Here is a 20331-nt window from a genome sequence, read left to right as displayed (position 1 = left end):
GGGGGGGGGGGGGGGGGGGGGGGGCTTGTTTACATTGTATTGCCGGTCGATGACGGCGCAAGCATTAATAGAAATACTGTTAATAGGGTTTATTGTTTTGGAGTTGCCACCTTCAGTTGTGAAGTTGTAAACAAATCTAAGCTGCTTTGTGGTTCCCTCCCTCCCCCTACAGTATGAGGTTTAATAATGTTAGATTTAAGTAAATATGTGTTCTACAGTAATATTTGTCTTAAATAATAAGTATAGCATGAAGACTTTTCAGCCAAAAATGTTTTTGAATTTTTTTTTTTTTTTTTTTTTTTTTTTTTTTTTTTTTAATGTCAAAAGTGGGGGCGCTACTTTATGGATTTTCAGCTATCGCGGCCGGTGCTGGAACATATCTACCGATAAACGAGGGTTCACTATATGTGAAAGCAGGGCCTGCACAAAACGATTTTATACAATGTAAAGTGGAAGAATGTATTGAAATTGAGTAATGCCCGCACTTTCCAATCACGACATTGACTAAAGAATGACCAAATAACTATCCACATTGGTTATAACTCCTTCTCTGGCTTGGTATGAGGAGCAGGGTAACCAGTCAGGCGTTAGAACCTGCCCATCAAATCTTGGACGAGCGAGGTTGACAGATAAAATAAATGCATGAAACGCTGCAACAGTGTGTCATTAATTAAATAAATGCTTCATTAATTAATTAAAAGTGTAATTAAATAAATGTTTCATTAATTAAAAGTGACATTCATTAAATGAATCTTTCATTAATTAATTAAATGTGGCACTAATTAAATAAATGTTTATTTTATGAAATATAGTACAAATTGAACCTTTTTGGGGGCCGGGGTGCTTTTTATTTTACCCCCCAAATCCTAATGAAAATTAGAATTGGTAATCCCGGGGATTAATTTCAAATTTGACATTCAGCCGATTCTCATGGAAGCTTTCCGACCTGTGGCCGGCGAGACTGAGGCGGAAGCCACGACCGATGTCAGTGGTTCTGCTGGTCCGTCCAACCGCGCAGTCTTCCCCCAAACGTCACAGCAGCCGATGTTTTGTCGCTGCATAGCAGGACACTGGGAGCGCCGGTAGGAAAAGAACGAGTGGGCCGGGCAGAGACGCCCGTGTAGACACGGGCACTTTATTTATTTTTTATTATATTTAAAAAAAAAAAAAAAAAAAAAACATTCTTGGCTTCTCAAAGTTTCTTTGAACAAAAGTATTTGCAGAGTCTGTGTAAAAGTGACTTTTGACTACCTTTTTGTTTTTACCAAACCTTTTAGCAGTTCAAAGGCACATTGTGATGTGCATGGCTATTAAAGAGGGAAAGTAAATATGATACAGTACATCTATTTTTCAATATGGATGGAAAGCTAGTCGAGCATTACTTTGTTAACTAGCTTTTGGTCCATATGATGGGAAAATGATGCCTCATGAAACATGGGAGGTGGGGGTTCTACTCCACCAGATGGGGATCTTGATTAAGAGATAAAGGCTATTGAAATGGAACTTAATTCAATTCCCGATGCATCCTTAAAATAAGAGTGCCTAAATCTGAATCTAAAGGAGCAAAAAAAAAAAAAAGCTGGTTCATGAGGCTTCATTTAGCAATCCTCATCACTACATGAAACTAGTTTTGTTGACATCCAAATGCCCTTGACCTGGTGGTCAAAATGACTGTGTGGACAGCGTCTCTATACGAGGACTTTGCACGGGTTTCCCCCCAGCATTCAAAGCCGCATGCTGTACAGAGAAGCAAGTCAACGACGGGCAAACTGAGCCATGTCAACTGAGGGGACTTGTGCTTTCCCCTTTAGTTAGCTTTTTCCAATGAATATTTTGTAATTATTTATATTAAAAAAAACATGCCAAGTCTGTTTGGGTTCTGGTATTGGTTTATTTGTCTTTCTCGACTTTGGACTGAGCTCTGGTGGGACCGCAACACGTCGGTCACATTTAGCACACTCACGCGCCATACTGTGCTTCCTTCAAGGGATCCCTGACTTTTTTTTCACCAGTAAAAAGTTGATGTAAGGAAATTCAAGTTTTTTTTTAATGTATGGCTAAATTTTCACACCGCATTGAACATGCAAAACATGCGGTCTTGGATGAGGTTGAGAATCGCCGAATTTGCCGCGGATCAAAAATGACGTGGTGTTCTCAAGGCTCACAACCAATCGCGGTTCCCCTGTCCTCTTTAGTCATGTGACGTTTGGCAAGCTGAGATGTGATTGGTTGTCACCTGAGCACATGTGATGCTGTTTTCTTTTGACAGCCTGTGGCTACGTACATTCTTGTTGTTGTACATGAGAAGTAATTGTCAAATTACATAAACGTAACTTTTGTTTTACTGTTAAATGCCCGATTAATCCCTTTTAAAAAAGCAAAACACACAAACGCAAGTGAAATTTCCCCGTCCCTTTACAACACCTGTGAAAGCACACTCATTTTCCCCCACTTGATAGGCATTTGGAAAGTCTAGTCCGCCGTGAGAGCCTTTTTACGTTGGCTGTGAAAATGCAAGCCTGCATTCAATGTTGCAACAGTCCACGGCCACAGACGTGCCATCCCGTCACGGCCCAACCCCCACTGCATCACCAGCGAGCAGCCGAGTCACAAGTTTTTTACGGAGGGAGGGAAGAGTGTGAAAGCGCTGCGCTTCGTCTTCGTCAGCAAAGGGGGTGCGAGAGAAAGAGAGCCCACCCAAACTCTTCCAGTGCATTGGATGGCGGAAACATCAAAAACATGCAGGATAGGTGGCCGTCGAGGACCGGGGTTCGACATGCCTGCTTTAATGCAACAATATGTAAGATTTGGACAGTTTTAATTCAAAATGAATACATCAAATTATTATAAATTTAAAAAATTTGCAAATACATGTGTTCATAACGACCAATACTATGTTTTGAACATAATCGTAGGTGTAGTTATTTAATTGTTTTACATGGTGGGTGGCATGCCTCCAGAGGCTGTCTGTCCGGAATGTGTACGTATTGTTGCATTTACCGTAATGCTCCTAAAGCTTTCACGTGCGCTGATATTTGGAGGTGGTATTCTTTTGCAATAAAAGGGAAAATATTGGTGTTAAAAATAGAAGAAAAAAAACAAAACAAAAAGATTTTGTTGATGTGAAAACGTTCCAAGGGAGTATGTGGAATTTTTCGCATTGGCTCTTTTGACTAATACTAATTGGTATCAAGTCAAGTCATATTTTGGCGCTTTAACTAAAAATAAACCATGGCGAAATATGTAGGCTTGGCTCGTCAGCCATTTTTGTGCAATGTATATATTGCTTGTGCGTCACTGTGTCCTCTTGCTCCGAAGGCACAAAAGACCCATGGCGCTCTGTGATGTCATCACTTCCTATTGGGAAAAGCTCCGCCACCCGGTAGTAAAAGTAAGTGCAGCTTTGTTTGGGTTTTTTCCTACCCTGACATCGACGAGCAAGGGCAATTTTGAAGGCCGACCCGGTGAAGGCCTTGGCTCTCGATCAGGAGCTTACTACTCTCCTGGTCTAAGGGGCCATCGAGCCTGTTTTTCATCCAAGCCTCACCAGGGGCTTTTATTCTCTTGACTTCCTGGTCCCAAAGAAGACAGGTGGTTTTCATCCGATTTTGACTTGAGAGGGCTCAATCGTTACCTCAAGCGGTTACCATTTTGCATGCTAATGACGTCCGACGTACTGCGGTCGGTCAGTCTTGGCGAATGGTTCACGTCAGTCGATCTGACAGACGCTTACTTTCATGTCCCCATTGTGCCTCATCACCGACGTTTTCTGCGCTTTGCTTACAAGGGCGCCCACTGGCAGTTCCAGGTGCTTCCGCTCGAACTCTCACCAAGAGTCTTCACTCGCTTCGTGAAGGCAGCCCTTGCTCTTCTGCAGGCGAGGGGCATGAAACTTCTCCCATACCTAGACGACTGGCTGATCTGCGCGCAGTCTCGTGCGCAGGTAATCAGGGTTACTACTGTGCTGCTTCGTCACGTGTGTCGGTTGGGGATCAGGGTGAACTTGACAAAGTCTGCTCTGATTCCTTCACGACAGACCACCTTACTTGGGGTGTCGGTGGACTCCGTGACCATGCTGGCCCGCCCTCCACTTCAGAGAGTAGACGATGTTTTGCGTGTCCTGGAGGGTTTTCGCCTAAACAGGCGCCTCCCGTTCGGACATTTTTTATGTCTACTGGTAAAGTTCACTTCTCTTACTGTGGTGGTTTCTCTGGGGTTCCTACACCTTCGTCCCCTACAGATGTGGTGGAACGGCTTCCGCTTGGATGCCAAGAGACATCGGCACCGATGCCTACCGGTGTCTCGTCGCTGTCTTCTCGCATTGGCCCCATGGCGCCAGCGTGCTTTTGTGGCTGCGGGCGTTGGGCTGGGAGTGGTGCCCTCTCGCCGGGAAGTGGTTTACACAGATGCCAGTCCCTCCGGCTGGGCTGCCATTTGGCAACACAGGTTCCCTCAGGGGCATTGGTCGTCGGCAGACGCCGCAGACCACATCAATGAACTTCGTGCTGTGCATCATGCACTCATCAACTTCCTGCCATTCCTTCAGGATCGGCACGTCCTGGTGCGGTCAGACAATACCTCGACAATTTTCCACATCAATCATCATGGGGTTACCAGGTACATCAGGCTGCTGATGGTCGCTCGAGACCTTTATTGGGCGGCCGCCCACCTAGCCAGTCTGCGGGCAGCCTATCTTCCGGGTATCCTGAATCAGGTTGCGGACTCGTTGTCTCGCGGGGTTCCAGCGCCGGGAGAGTGGCGTCTGCAACTAGAGATTGTGCTTGCTATATGGGATCGATTCGGTCAGGCGGAGGTGGACCTCTTTGCCACGCAAGAGTTGACTCACTATCGCCTTTGGTTCTACCTGATAGAGGGTTAGGATAAGCCCACTGGGCCAGCATCCTTGGCCGTTTTGTCCCCTATACGCCTTCCCTCCCCTTCTCCTGATGTGGATGGTGCTCCGAAGGGTCCTTCAGGAGGGCCACACCCTGTTGCTGGTTGCCCCCTTTTGGCTGGCACGGACGTGGTTCTCTCTACTCCACAGCCTGTGCTTTGCCGACCCTTGGCATCTTCCAGCCTGGGTGGATCTGTTGTCCCAGCAAGAGGAGCAGGTTTGGCATCCCCACCCTCATCGGCTCCGTCTGTGTGTGTGGCCTCTGAGGGGCCCGAACCGTTGCTGAGCTGCTGCTCTGATTCAGTCAGGCGCACTATTGTCAATGCCAGGGCGCCTTCTACGCGGTTGTTGTATAACAACATGTGGAAGTTGTTTGTGTCGTGGTGCACGACACTTGCCACAGACTCAGTGACTTGCCCTGATTCTGCTGTCTTGGAATTTCTGCAGTCTCTCTTGGATAAGGGTCGCTCACCTTCCACGTTGAAGCGGTCCTCCGGGGCTCATAGAACCACTGTTACATACATAACTGTCGTCTTCTGCTACAACTCGGGCAGAGGAAAGCACTATAAGCCAGTGACGTTGACAACACATGTGACTCAATGTTGCTGTTTGTCTTCCTTCTAACTTTATTGACTTGCTACAGATGATGCTACAGACGATTAACTTATCTTTATATGTTTTTGACAATATTGGGGGGAATAGGCTTTTTCATTAGCGATTCAAACTGAGGGCCACTCCAATGAATGAGATTTCACTTTGAATTAATGCAATTGAAATGACACCTAGAATAAAAACCAGGGGTGGAATCATCTGTGCCATTATTGGCGAAACGGCCCGCTTGCCGTAGTTTGTCTGATATAACCCTTCTTACGCCCCCCACCACCACCCACCTGTTTAGTTTTGTATTATTATAATTACTAATTTAGTTCAGCAGTTGAATTGTAATTTTATATCAGGAAAGGATTAGAGATAAGATCTTAAAGATAAGATTGACTGATGACATCAGTCAAATATCTTACACTCGCATTTTAACTTTGTAACCTCCCAAAAGGATTTTTCCAACTCAAAAGCGGCCTTTGAGCTGGGGGGGTGGAGCTACGTGTTGGCATGGGGTGCGTGCACCCTTGTAACCACACAATTGGCTAACCCAACACTTAGGGGAAAGACGTCCATACCTTGGATCTTTGTGCCATTTTTACGTTGATGCAGCATTGGTTAGATGAATGATACTCTTGTCGCAATGTATTTCTTTCTCTGAACTGTATCTGAAAAGGACCATTGCTGAATTGTGCAGCTTTATGCAATGCATTGACCCATCATGCTAATGAAACAGGGCTGAATTGTTTGGGTCTTGGTACTTCCTGCCAATATTTCTGCAAATAAAAATGAATCCAAATCTATTGTTACAATTGAATTGCCTTGCTTGTGCTCAAAACAGAACAGAACAAGGGTTAGAGAAGATACTTGCTGAGGATACTACGGTGGCTGACTGGGGCAAACGCGCTGCGAATGGCACAACACACACACACCGGTAAAAACGCGCTACAAATGGCACAACACTTCCCAAAACTGAAAGACATTTACCAAAAAGGAAACACGCAGCAAATGCCACAACAGAAACACATTTACCAAAACGGAAACGCGCTGCAAACCGGAAATACATTTACCAAAACAGAAACATACACCGGGTGAAAATGCGCTGCAAATGCCACTACAAGCACACACCGGGTGAAAAACAACTGCAGGTTGTGATTCACAAAATGGAAATGCGCCAGGTCATTACGACAACTATCGTGGGACCAGATCCTCGGTGCAAGTGTTTTCATTGACCAGCTCATGGAGAAAGAAAAGGTACGCTTTGCTTTGAATCTGTTTAAACACTTCGCTTTCATCGTTCTCAGTATTACATAATAATAGCTAACAGAGCAGGTAACTTATATATTAATGGTATATATTTGGCGTCTGAAAAACTAAAATATCTTGTTCGCAGACAATACTACAATCATGCACTCAGGTGAAAATGTTGACAAACTTATTACAGAAACCACAAATGAATTATGCAAGCTGCAAAATTGGTTTTCTGAAATAAATTTGTCACTTAATATATTAAAAAACCCAAGATATGTTCTTTGGTACGATTGTGGCTTTGATGTAAAAATTCAAATATTTTGATAAGAAGACACTTATCTATTGCTCACTGATGTCACCACATTTAACTGTAAAGGTGGGGGGAAATACAAGAGTAATATTGAATAATTATACAGTACATAATACTAAAGAAAGCAATATGAATTAGTAGTTCTGTTGGATAGTGGGACCCTACCATCTTTGACAGTGAAACGGAATGATGTCATGGCTTTGTAAAAGTACAACTTTCCAATTGTGTCCTTGTACTTGTGTTTTGTGAAAGTTGTGTCAATTCCTGGGATGTTCATAACTCTCCTACCATCAGGACAACGCAAGACTACAATCTTCCAAATCATCTTTTTAATCTTCATGCGTTTTTTTTTTTTACAGCAGCTGCCAAAATCTGTTGCAGTGACCAGTGAGGCTGAATCTCAGGTGGAAGTGACTTCCCCCTCACTGCTTTAAGGGGACCCCCACTCCTATGCAAATAGCCAGCATTCATCTGAAGAAATATAAGACATTTACTGAAACACCATTAAAGATATCAGAAATAGTTACTAAGTGTGGACATAGTACCTTCATTTTTCTTGTTTTTGTCCTTTTCTTTTTTGATGTACCTTAGAAAAGGATGTCTCTCTATGACCCTGAATTTCAAGAATAAAACTACACTCAAGCTTCCTAAAAGCCAACACACACATGGCAAAGAAGTTATAAAAAGTTATGCATGCAACAGTTGGGCATTTTTTACTCCTAATTTTTAAAATCGTTCTCGCTGAAAAATAACTACATATATATATATATATATATATATATATATATATATATATATATATATATATATATATATATATATATAATGTTTATTTTATTTTTTTTAACCTGGACTAAAGCCTACTTGTGCATCAGTTGTGACTGGGCTGTCTCCACCAGGGGTTTGTTTCTCTACTCTGTTCCAAATTGTATGATTTTTGCCACAGTCAACAACAGTCTGCAGGATACATGGTAGTGGCTCCACAAAATGGATAAATACACCTAACGGGTTAAATCTGCAAGGCCACATCAGTCGGAGTGGATAGTGTATTTTCTTTTTTTTTCTTGCTATTCAAAGGAGTCATAATCAACTAACTAAAGTATGTAGGTACTAATGAACCTGATTTGGCCATACATTCTATCCCACGTGAGCTGCTTTTCACCACCATGTATTATAGTGTGAACATACTGTATACTGAATTCTTTTTTATATATATAACTTAGTTTCACAACTTCAACTTTTTAACATTAAATGAACATACGGATGTACAAAACACGTTGGCATAGTACAGTGGAATCCCATAAATGTATCAGACCGGCCTAAAATGTGCACATAGAAGATTAAGAGATTGAAAGATGCAAAAAGCTTCTTTAGCATAATTATACTGTACACTAACTATAATAATAAAATAAATACAAATAGAAAGCAGAAGGAGGCGTTTTTTTTCTTCATACTTTACAAGGATGAAAAATAATGAATTATGCTCGGATTTTAAGTATACAGTATCATTTATTTATACTGATTTTTTTTTTTTTTTTTATTAACAGTAAAACATAAAAGTCCTAAAGTTTAAAGAGATTCAAAGCAAAGCATACCTTTTCTTTCTCCAAGAGCTGGTCAATGAAAACACTTGCACCGAGGATCTGGTCCCACGATGGCTGTCGTAGTGGCCCGGCGCATTTCCATTTTGTGAATCACAATCTGCACTTGTTTTTCACCCGGTGTGTGTTTGTTGTGGCATTTGCAGTACGTTTTCATCCAGTGTGTGTTTCTGTTTTGGTAAATGTATTTCCAGTTTGCAGCGCGTTTCCGTTTTGGTAAATGTGTTTCCGTTGTGACATTTGCTGCGTGTTTCCGGTTTGCAGTGCATTTCCGTTTTGGTAAATGTGTTTCCGTTTTGGGAATAGTGTTGTGCCATTTGTAGCGCATTTTTACCAGTGTGTGTGTGTGTATGTGTGTGTTGTTACATTTGCAGCGCGTTTGCCCCAGGCGGCCACCGTAGCATACGCTTGCTCTTAACAAGAAATTGCGATTTCTCAACAAAGGGCTTTTTGGTTCAACTTGAAAAATGTACAAGCGACAAAGTTTCAGACATACATAATTGTAATAGTAGTAGTTCTACAATCATGCGGTAAACTCACAATTTCAGCAATTCCAAAATGTCTAAAGATGGAGGCGCCGAGAGGTTCAGTTATTCTGTGCAATATGATGAGTCGGTAAAGAGGGGCGTGCACATGGTGTCACAGTGGTGTTGTGAAGAAGAAATGCGTCTGACTGGGCTGTCGGCGTGGATGCTTGGACTGCTCATCCGTTGACCGTATTGTTTCGGCCTCTTATTGGACGTTGACTAACATTGAAGGTTAGCAGTCACGATACGCTCATTTCCAAAAGCCGTTAGCGTCACATGTTAGTGTTTGGGTAGTGCTCGATTAAATATTGAGGTGCCGCTTTTGTGATACATTTCAACAGGGGAGGACAATTAAGCAAGATATACATTGATATGGCTCAGCTTATTCAACTCGTTGGTCACCATCATTTGGGCCGTATTTGGACATTTTCGAGACACAAGATTCTGATGGGCAGGGGTGCCCGTTTGTTCAAATGAATGGGCGCTAACGACGTGATGGGGCACGGTCCGTGATGAATTTGTAAGATGGCCGCAGACGTGAAAACGTGGGCGACGGGTACGGCTGTGTTAGCGGAGACCGCGGCTGGGCGAGGCAATACGAGAGGCAGCCACCACTCTCCCGGTCACTCCCCGGCCAAGTCGGGCCCTTGGCAGAGCACCATAAAGCCTCTCCTCCACCGCCGCCAGCAGTTTGTCTGGAGAGCTGCCGCCGTCGTCCTCGCCCTTCTCGACTCGGGGCTCGGGCTGCCAACCACTCGCGCTTTTGGCACGGGAAGAGGTTTGCCGAGTGTCGCCGTTGTCAGGGAGGGCGACCCGCGTGCTGTCTCCGGCCAACGCCTCGCAGGCAGCCCGCGCGCCATCTCCAGCCGCAGTCTCGCTGGCTTCTTCGTCAGCGGCGCTGGCAATGCGCGACAGCGCGCTGTGGTACCTGGTGTCCAGAGGGTAACTGGCACTGTCGCCTCTGGGCAACGGGGTGAACCTCTGACGCTCCAGGGATGGCGAATAACAACCCCCGGCCCCTGAGCCAGGGTCGCTGTATTGCTTGCGCCTCTGCCACTGCTTGCGCAGGTGCGCTCGGGAGCGCCGCCCAATTCGAAAGGGCAAATCGGGCCAGTCAAACTTCGGGTCATGTCGGAGGAACTCGTTGAAAAGTGTGTCCGTCTTCTCGTCGATGCTGTAGTCACGGCGCCCCAGGCGAGCTCGGTGAAAGCCGGAGGACCGAGATACGGAGCCGGGCTCGAGCGGCCCGGATGACGCCTGAGCATCTCGTTTGTGAGGGTGGAGCGCTTTGATGAGCATGCGCGCTTCCCAGAGCGGGAGGCTGCACTCTCCTTTCCCCTCCGCGCTCTTGCTCAAATGGTCTTCCGACTCTTCCTGGAACAATCCAGCATCAGTGCTCTCGCACACAGAACCTTTTCTGCCCAAGCTTGTGAAGAACAACCTCCTCTCGGAGGCCGTCTTCCCACGAGGAACCGCGGGAGTGGCAAACATGCGCATCTCCTCAGGCCCTTTGGACGGCGTTTCGATGGAGGCATAGCCACTATCCATCTGGAGGAGCTTGCGGGTACCCGCCTCCCCTTCAGCGTCTGCCCCGCCTCCTCCGACGCCCACCTCTGCTTCCGTTTCGGCTTCGTCGTCCAGGTCTTGGGACAAGCGGCTGTCCGGCTGCCCGGCGCGGGCCCCCGCGCCGCCTAGTGACGAGACGCTTTCGGCATCACTCCGGACAGACTCCCGGTCGGTGCTGCTGTGCTCCGAGGAGGCGTATTGCTCCAGTGAGGCTCGCAAGCTCCAGATGTCTCTGTAGAGAGACGGCTGCGCCTCCAGGGTCTCCTGCTGAAGCCAGAATGAAAGAGAAGAACCCGAATCCGCCCTTGGTCTGCTCTCACCTCCCGTCGGTGCTTCTTCTCCTTCATCTACTCCTGTGTAACAATTTTTCGTCAGGTCCCACGCCACGCCGTCAAGCCTTTTCTCGGGCAAGTCTTCAAATGTAATGACTTTGGCTTCCTCCTGTGGCTCCAACAAACAGTCCTCAACCGCCTCTTGTTTGAATTCTTCCTCTCCTCCTGTCATGTTGCCCGAGATGCGCTCATGCCTCTGTTTGGGGCAATTGTCCGTTTGCCAAGGTGGTTCTTCTCTCTCGCTGCCGTCGCCACCTCTGAATTCCACCATGACAACCTCCAGATCCAGCCTGAACAACAGCAAGAAAGCGCTCGTTTAGTCAAGAACCCCAAAGACTGTGCAGCACAGCCGCTTGGCTAAAATTTGCATTGGTCTAAATTAATGAAAGGCTCGACTTGACTGTGATGTGCTGCATTGACGCGCTGCGGTGAAGTTCAGCGAGAGCCTTTGCCCGGTTCTTTGGTCTTTAATGCTCCCTATGCTACCAGAAGACTGTGTGATCTCCTGTGTGATATAGGTCAGTGGTCCCCAACCCCCGGTCCGTCGATCAACTCGGTACCAGTTGATCGGCCGCGTGAACTGCAGTCGAAATAACGTTTGAGATGATTTAGTTTAATACTGCGTGCACACCGAACGCAAACGAGGCGAAAAAGCGTTGAGTTTTGTATTGTAGTTAATGGAGTTTGCGCGACTGGGCGCGAATGCGCATCGGGCGGCGCGATGGACGCGAATGGAGCGACGAGAATGACCGCGCGTTGTCACAAGAAGCGAAATTTTGCCTATTGCATGAAGCTAAAATTTTTTACTCTTTATCATCGCGACAGCCAATCAACTTCGGGAACATTGAACGGCTCACGCAGGGGGCAGGAATGAATCATGGCAGCCGCTTTGCGGTCACCGGGAGCAATCCAACAAAAAACAGAGCCAAGCAAGAGCACTCACCTGGCTTGTAGAAAGGCGGAAGGGAGAACTTGGGACAACTGGTATGTGCAGCGTTTGCTTCATTTAACAGCTGTTGAACCATAGTTACTGTGCTAAGCTAACAATAGCACAGCATTGTCAGCACAATATTTAGCACGGTCTCGGCCACTCGATTGCGACATTGAAACTTTTATTTTTTGGCTGGCCAGTATTGCCGCAAAGAATAAAGGTGCTGTCGGTGAAAATATTGGCTCTGTCACATCCCAAAAAAGTGAACGTTCTCAGCAATGCTCTTCTTTCCGGATATACCGTAAAGTGCACAGCAAGCTCGCTCCCCTCCCCTACCCTTCCCTCGCGTGACCAAAAAGTGGATAAAAAGTACAACAGCGACAGAAAGTCTCGCGAATGAGCGTAGCGACACGAATTTTCGCGTCTGTAGTGCAAGTAGCATAATTCCAGTTCATACATTTGTGCTTGTTGTTTTTGCCGCCGCCTCTGGCCGCTGTAGGCATAAAGCCAGCACCGCCCCCCCTCTCGAATATACAGTACGTGACTTATTCCGGTCTCCGCTGTTTGGTCTAACAAATTTACCTGCGGAAGAAGGCCGAGGCGTTGTGCCCCATGGAAGGTTGAGGCAAAGACTCAGCAGACAAGGACTGGAGACCGCTGATCTGGCTTGGAGTTTGTGGAAAATACCCCATTGTGCCATTTCGCAGGGAAGAGTCGTCCTCAATCTGCTCAGTGGTTTCACTTGCAGCTCTCTGCCTCTGGAAGGGTCTTTTCTTTGGGGATCCTGGTCAACCATCGCATGAAACAATACGTGACAGCTTTTTAACCCCCGGCCGTCAATTTGACCCCATTTGGCCCTTTGGTCTTTATACATCAAAAACAAAGGATTCTGAGTAAAACACTAGGAGTCTAAAAAAGACCATTAATGCTTAAAACAGGGAGTAAAGGCTCAAAATGGAACTGTGCATTCATTTCTAAATGCGTGCAGATGGGAGCGAGAGGTTTATACCAGGGACCTATGGAAGCAGCGACTCCTGCGGGTTAATTACGTCAGTGGAAGACTCACAAACCTTTGGCATCGAGACTGGCGGCCCGGTGGCTCCTATCAAACTTCCATCGCTTGAAATAGGGCCCAGCTCCCTCCAGACTGGTGTGGCGCCGCAGTTTTGACAAAAATTGCAAAATGGATGTCTGGCAGGAAGCATAGCTGCTCTCCCCCCGCATTGTGTGTTCAGTCTGAGCTCCTCGTCTGCACCCAAGCGCCTCCAACTGGAACCCAAAGAAGGGATGGCGGGAGATGGCAAGTCAAAGTTTGTTCAATTGACACCCGGTGAATGATTATGGCATCGCCATACATTAGACATACATCAGACATTATCCAGACTACTGTGGAGAGTATAGAGACGGGACCAAGACTTTTGATGGTGGAGACCTGGACAAGACCAAGACTGTTGAAGGTTGAGACCAACCAAGTCCCCCCAAGCTTGACCTTAACTCTTTACAGAGTTTATCCAAATACTGTATATTTTGGATAGCGTATTGAGTTTCGTTCCATTTCCATCAGTAGTAAGTAGTAAAGTTGGGTTCTGTTTTGCTTTGGTTCATGGCAGAAGGTCCCACGGTATATACAATCAGCACATTCTTGGGGTGAGATAGTTTGGTACACTAGAGACACCTGTCTGCTCATTTGGTCAACTGAGAATTATTTGCTTTGTCGATGTACAGTCTGACAAATGTTTTAAAAATAACAAAACTGCAGATGCTCACGGTCAGAGAGCTCCGTCTGGGAATTTGGTCCAGGACCACGGAGTGATGCGTGTCTCCTGGTAGACCTCCGCTGAGGCTTTGACCCAGCCAGTCAGGAACCCATCTCTCGGTCGGCTGGGAGGGAAACAGTACATATTTTCGTGATGGCGAGATGGCTTTTCCCTCTCGTCGGTCTTAAGGAGGCACACTTTCTGTGACCATGTGGGTTTTCTATGAGTTTTCTGGTGTGCTTTCACATGTCTGAACATCACTCATTAGCTGAGACCTAGCTGACGGTTTGAGCCCAGGACCGGTCGTGACGGCTCTCCTTTACCTGGTAGATGGAGAGAGGAAGTTTGGCGGTAGGCGCCTCACTGACATTGACGGAACTGCTCTCGGTCGAGTCGCACTCCATGATGGTGAGGATCTTGAGGTCGCATGGGGCCGGTGGCAGGTTGAGGTGAGTCAACCGAGCTTTTTTCAGGTGGTGAAAATCGCCCTCGGTCAGCGTGTATCTGAAAACACAATGGGGAGATCAGAGGGAATGAGCCCAATCAGCCACTTTCACTGATGATTGTGAAAATGACAACAGTCCAGAGCAGATTTTAGTTGGAGACGGCTTTGGGAGTAGCACCTGCGTCCTTTGTCCTCCATCATCCTCTCCTGTTCGTACAGACCAGATTCGTTGAAGGAGACTCTTCGGCCCATCAGCCCGGTGGTAGCAAATCTCTCTGACTCGCCGTCCGGACAGCTGGAGGCTGAGAGACCATCTGTTTCATCCAGCCGAATGGTGATCTCTGAGAGATGGGTGGGACGGAGAGTAGTGACTGCACGAGAGTCGGGTCACATGCACAAGTTGATCGTGCGACCTCTGACCTTGAGTGGGCTGAGAATCATCCAAATAAGTTGTGTTCGTCTTCTCGAGGTCGTCGCTTGCTCTGGAATGGAAATAGACATTGGTGTATTTTGTTGTTGTTGCTGTTGTTTTTTGTTTTGTATCCCCCTCAATACTTACTCTTGAGATTTCCTCGGTCTCATTCGATGTGAATTACAGTAATACAAAACGAGGCTGCGCTACTCAAGACCGGACTTGAGTCAAGTCTTAGATTTGACTTGGACTCCATGGCATTTGACTCGAATGTGTCTCAGACTACCGTTGACCTTGCAAAATATTCTCAGCCACTCAACAGAGGCCAAGTATGTTTACATTTCTGAAAATTAAAATCCTCTTTCAAAAGAAACCCAATATAGTGTTTACACATGGTGCCGCGTCTTAACTTCTGCAGTCATAAAAAGAGTATTTTTCTGTCTTGAGATTTGCTGTTGATCTCATCTGGGCTTGGACCCAAACCTCACAGACTCTGACTTGACTTCGACTGGACCAATCTTTGCAACTCAGACCTGGTAACCCTGATTTGCCCTTTGGGACCCAAACTTGACTTTGACATTACAAGAGAGCGTAGTGCAGTTTTTCCTGATAGATGGCAGCTAAGTCGGAGTGGCAGTGCAAATGCATTGCGCGCCCACCTGGAGTAGCGACGCCCGCCCATGCAGCAGCGGTGGCAGAAGAGCAGCAGCAGGGAGAGCAGAACCAGCGTCCCTCCAGCAAAAACGCTCAGCAGCACCAAGAGCAGCACATAATTTTCCACTTGGCCCACCGACAGGGGCGCTTCCTGCCCGGAAAAGTCAGCACCATAGCGTTTATTCATCCGTGACTGTGCGTAATGGCACACTCTTGTTTCGATGAAGATGATTTTGAGTTGATGGTGGGCGGTGCAATGGGGCAAACAAAAACATCACAAAATATATTAATAAGATCTTGTCTCATTGGTATTACCTCGGTTAAAACTCTCGGCCCTCTTTTCTGCAAACAGTTATTATAGCAATTTAGCGGTAAGGTGTTTCATGTTCCAACTGATTTGCTCATCATTTGAAAAGAAAACCCTACTCTTGTCAGGACATTAAAACACTCCCTTGTACCCTAGTTGTACTCAAACATTTTCATTTACAGATGATGTGCATTTTTCTTCAGAATGTTTTTTTCATTTGTGTTTTCATTGTACTGTGTGTTGTCTTTCTTTTACAGTTTTTTCCTTATTTTTGTGCATTTATTATATGTTTGAAAGCAGTAAAACTCCTCACCTCGCCACACACTTTATCATTTTCTCACAGGCATGAACCTTTTCTTCCATTAAAACATTCAAACACCATTGGAAAAAAAACATCTGTGAAATAGCAAGGCCACAAAAGGTAAATTGGGCGACAGCGAGGGAATGCTGTACATATCATAATTCAGAGGTGTTTGAAACCCCAATAAAACAAGCCTCCACATCTTGCATGATTTGATGACAGCCGCCAGTGTGCAGTCATGGCTTTATGGTGAATTTCTTTGAAGCTTGTTGTGGTTCTGGCCCAGCTGCGTTTCCGGAATCTGCCACCAGGCAATGCTGGTTGGTGATGAAAATGAAGACCTCTTGGACTCAGGTATCTTGGTTGGAAAAAGATTTATTCTATAGTTTCATACTGCTGATGTTATGGCAGTCTGGTTCATTTAGTCAGGTGATGAGAGACCACATGGCTCTTTGTTCTTCATTTAAAACCCCTCTATCTCCTCCCTTACTACTCAAATTACATGTCTTAGTCTACCTCTGGCAAATGGTCATTGTTTCAACAGATGAGGTCAGATGGTCAGGGGTTCAGCAACCCCCAGCCCCCAGGGCAGGCCCAAGAGGAATGCCTTTGTCTCTGTTATCTGACATAGAAGTTACACTGACAAAAATTACTACAATGAGACTTAAGCAAAATACTGAAGAAATTTATAAAAGGAAATGAACATCACAAAATACACTTCAGATTCGAGCTGGAAATCTCTTGTGCCATTAGTTGCTCAGCTCAGTGACCACAAGTATAAAAAAAAAAAAAAAAATCTGGATAAGACCAAACAACAAGCTAGCCAGCCCCTCAAGTGAACCCATTCCTTCCTCCAGACAGAGCAAGACAACCGCCGCGTCGAGCGAGCAGGCGGACAGACACTAATCGAAACGTCAGCCAGAGCTTTAAATCAGTTTTCAAAGCCTTCTCGAGCAGCAGGGAAATGAGGTCTCCCGAGGCTAAAAATCGAAACACACATGAGCAATCCCCACAGCCGGCATCTGTGCTGATGTCACTTTCGCAAGGGAGGGGGTGTCTAGGTTTTTAATACGCGAACACAACCACTGTGTGCTGAGGCCTAAACTAACCACATCCAAAGTTTTGCAAAGGAGTCGCCATTACAACTAAGCAACGAGTCGCTTCATGTCGCAATGAATTTGCTCTTAGTTTGAAAAGAACAATCTACCGTCCCTGTCGTGACCAATCGGATTTGCTGATACAGGCAGAAACCCTGTAAAAATGTCACGCATCCCCATAGCACCCACTTGACCTGAGAAGCACCACTCTATAGCACTGTGGGCTTCTGGTCAAGTGCTTTTGGAAAAAGCGTGCTTTCTTCATGATGCTACATCCAGATTGATTGATGCTCGGCCTTCAGGGTAAAACGCAAGCTAAAGGAATGGGGGGTTTGTTGACTCCAGAGTTCCACCAACAAACATCCTTCATCTGCTACCACACATTAAGCTATCCCAATATGGACCGAGCAAAACGTTTGGCACACACGTGCGTCTTACTCACACTCGGGTTCTCCGTCAGACTTGTGGGAGTGGGCGAATCATAGCTCATGGTCCAGGTCGGCATGGGCGTAGCCTGCAGAGGACCCCCCTCCCAAAAGAAAAAAAAAAAACATTTACTCCGGATGCTGGCTTCATTGGTGCTACCATTTTATTTATTTTGCATCTTTGTCCTGGCCGGACGATGTCATGGTAAGCCTTTTCTGCTCTACCTGTCAACAATGCAAGGGTAATTGTATAAGAAATTAGGCTGTTTTTTCACAAGGCTCTTGCAAGGCCGTTATCTCAAATGATGACCATAAAGGCTTTCCAGAAACGGCATCTGCATATGGATGAAGGCCAGGAGGATTGGGGCCTCCAAAAGTGGGATGCTTTTTGGAAGTTCATCAATCCAAGTGGCTCAGGTGCATGTTTGCCAATTTGTAGAAAATCATCTTTAGGCTTGTAAATTGGCACCTTTTCATGTTAGGAGGCAGAATGAGGCATGTCATTATGTGCGCATCGAGTCTTTCATAGCATTCCTCATGCACACATACACACACAATCTCAGACACTCCAGCCAACTCAGATGATATTTTATGTAATCTCTCGTACGTATAAACCAGCTTTCGATAGCTATGTTTTTGGTTTTTTTACCAACACTTGCAATGTTCGCTGGTCAAAATGTTCAGTTACATTATACGTAGTTATGCATGGTGAGGTTATGCTTTTTTTTTGGTTGTTTTTTTTTTTTTTACCCTCTTAGGACATTAAAAGTAAAACAAAAAAAAAAATAAGGCAAATACTGCCAGAGGACATGTTAAGGAGGAGGATGAGCTAGTTAATTGTATTTTTTCAGGTTAGAACAAGGAATATTTTGGTTTCATAAAATTAGGAGTTTTGAGAGATTAAAATTATGATTGGGGGAAAAAATTGACTTTTAATGATTTTTTTTTTTTTTTTTACAATTTCAAAATATTCTATTTAAAGGGTTGTTGTTTTTTGTTTTTTCAAAATCCGCCGCATATTTGGGGGGAAATAATTTCTTATTTTGAGAAATGGGCAAGAAGCGATACCAAGTGTTGATACTGACCAAATACTGTACATGGCTTTATATTTCAAGGTATCGGTAGTGATAATGGTGGCCTACACTCGTATCCACTGCTCTTTTGGAGCAGTTGCATGATTATTAACTCAAACGACACATTAGAAGAATAAAATATTGCAGTTTGATTTTATGAGATTTGAAAGAAAATGCTATATAGGAATCCTTTTTTTTCTTTAATGATCTGTTATTGTTTGTTGGGGGGGTGTTATGCTGCGTCTTCAAGCGTCTTTTGTTTTTTTGTTTGTTTTATTTTTTTTGGGAGAGGCAGCCCATTCATTTGTGGCCATTTGTTTTTGCTCTCTCTCCATCTTTTTGACTGCGCGCTTCTCATTTTCTGTCTTGCTGAGGAGGGGACGGAACGGAAAAACCAATAAGCCAATAAAAAAAGACGGGGGGGGGGGTACAGTAGCTACTGCTTCAGACCGAGCGCGCGCGTCGCGTCTTACGTGGTGATCAGAAGGTGCGGAAGCTGCTCGCCGCCGTCGGCGCTCACAGCGTCGTGGGCTCTGAAGCGTCCCGGCGCGGGTACACGCGTGGAAACCAATCAGTCGGTGGGCGCCAAACGTCCGCTCGCGTCATCGTCTCAAGCACCGGGCCTGCGTGCGCGCCGAAGCTATTATGATGATGATGATGATGGAGCTCCGAAGGTTCTGATTTCAGGGGCGGCTCGGAGATGCGCCGGAGTTATGAATGAAAAGCGCGAGCCCTCGGACACGCCCACACCAGGCGCCCCGCCCCTGCCTGCTTCCTACGCACCACGTGACCGGCCCTAGTAAAACGACGATTCTGCAGATAGATGACGGAGACGGCATCGATGGCCTCTACTTATTCCTTGTTTTATTTTGTTGATCTCGGCTCGCAGTCGGAACCCCAACAGGCGCGGCGAACGGTGTCAATCGCGTGGAGTCGTTGCCGCAGTGTGCTTTCCCGCCGCAAGGCAGCGGCCGTCGATTCGTTGTGGGAAAAGGCACCTCGCTTTGTTAGCTCCGCTGACGTCAGAGTTGCGTCCAAGCAGGACATCCTGTTGAATCGTTCTCAATTTTATATCATGTCTCATATGACACAGTGCACTTGAGGTGAAATAAAGCACATTTGCTGCCTTTTGACTGGTGCAAAAAGCCAAGGCAAGAGATTATTGTTTGTTTATTTTTAGAACCATTGAGGGGGATTTTATTTTTTTGAAATACGAAATCGGATTTTTGTCACATATATATATATATATATATATATATATATATATATATATATCGCACAGCACTAATTCTTGTGGTTTCCCTATTGTAAAATAGATTGCACCAGACCCGGCGACACGGGCGGGCATTATGAGGTAGGGCCCGCCCTGAGAGACTGCTGTGACCGCCCTTGCGCGATTAGTTTGTCTTGTGTTTAATTTTTCGTTTTTAATCTTCCACAAAAACGCACACGCGTCGTGAATAAACCCTTTCTTCATTCGATCATGATCTGTCGTCATTCAATTCAACCAACCTGAGCAGCGAATGAAGGCAATTTCTAGCCAATCACAGATAAGAGGGACGGGCCGAGTAGCCGGTCTGCGATTGGATAGGGATTGCTTCGGTTACAGAAATGGCGATTGAGCGGCCTCTCCGATGCCAATTAAAATTGGAATGGACATCCCTGTTTTTTTGTTTTGGTATTTTCAAGAAACTAAAGACAAACTCAAGCCACGACAAAGACGCGGGCGAAAGTCAACATGAAGGGATAGCGCTGCCACCATCTCCTACAAGCGCTGATGAGCTGAGTATTGAAGTCAGAACTCATACTAGGAGAGTTAGTCTTCACCAGTTGTGCAGAAGTGGACAATGA

At 45.7% G+C, this 20331-nt stretch overlaps 2 protein-coding genes and 1 pseudogene across 8 annotated transcripts in view; 2 read left to right on the top strand and 1 right to left on the bottom strand.

Moving 5' to 3' along the window:
* Positions 1-7782, top strand: part of stk11 (serine/threonine kinase 11) — a 70989-nt gene extending 63207 nt beyond the window's left edge. For 2 of the 3 annotated variants that reach the window (XR_015867387.1, XR_015867388.1), the window contains one exon: positions 3319-3794. The gene's annotated coding sequence lies outside the window, so the exon portion shown is untranslated. Of the gene's footprint in view, positions 1-3318; positions 3795-7411 lie in introns of those variants that run through there. The other variant, XR_015867389.1, reaches the window with a different exon arrangement.
* On the top strand, positions 27-5180 carry LOC148415276 (uncharacterized; annotated as a pseudogene). Its single transcript, XR_015867386.1, has 2 exons — positions 27-3391; positions 3788-5180. The product of XR_015867386.1 is annotated as an uncharacterized LOC148415276 (transcript).
* Positions 7783-9137: 1355 nt separating the features above from the next.
* cbarpa (CACN subunit beta associated regulatory protein a) lies at positions 9138-19485 on the bottom strand. Of its 4 annotated transcripts, none has more exons than XM_088428820.1 (10): positions 18954-19485; positions 17425-17511; positions 15283-15428; positions 14632-14693; positions 14390-14552; positions 14090-14270; positions 13777-13890; positions 13080-13278; positions 12592-12793; positions 9138-11368 (listed from the first exon to the last, which is right to left on the bottom strand). In XM_088428820.1, exons 2-10 carry the CDS (start codon positions 17485-17487, stop codon positions 9748-9750), a joined length of 2751 nt encoding a protein of 916 aa, XP_088284946.1. In that variant the 5' UTR covers positions 17488-17511; positions 18954-19485; the 3' UTR covers positions 9138-9747. The 4 variants fall into 4 exon arrangements, with proteins under 4 accessions (XP_088284946.1, XP_088284947.1, XP_088284948.1 ...); XM_088428821.1 differs by having other exon boundaries at positions 14135-14270; XM_088428822.1 differs by lacking the exon at positions 17425-17511 and having other exon boundaries at positions 18954-19484.
* Positions 19486-20331: the final 846 nt, after the last annotated feature.

The sequence above is a fragment of the Hippichthys cyanospilos genome, chromosome 12 (assembly GCF_059441005.1).
Source record: "Hippichthys cyanospilos isolate Australia breed blue-spotted pipefish chromosome 12, RoL_Hcya_1.0, whole genome shotgun sequence".
NCBI classification, from domain to species: domain Eukaryota; kingdom Metazoa; phylum Chordata; class Actinopteri; order Syngnathiformes; family Syngnathidae; genus Hippichthys; species Hippichthys cyanospilos.
The sequence above is the reverse complement of the archived record's forward strand: the minus strand, read 5'-3'. Positions and strand labels throughout refer to the sequence as shown.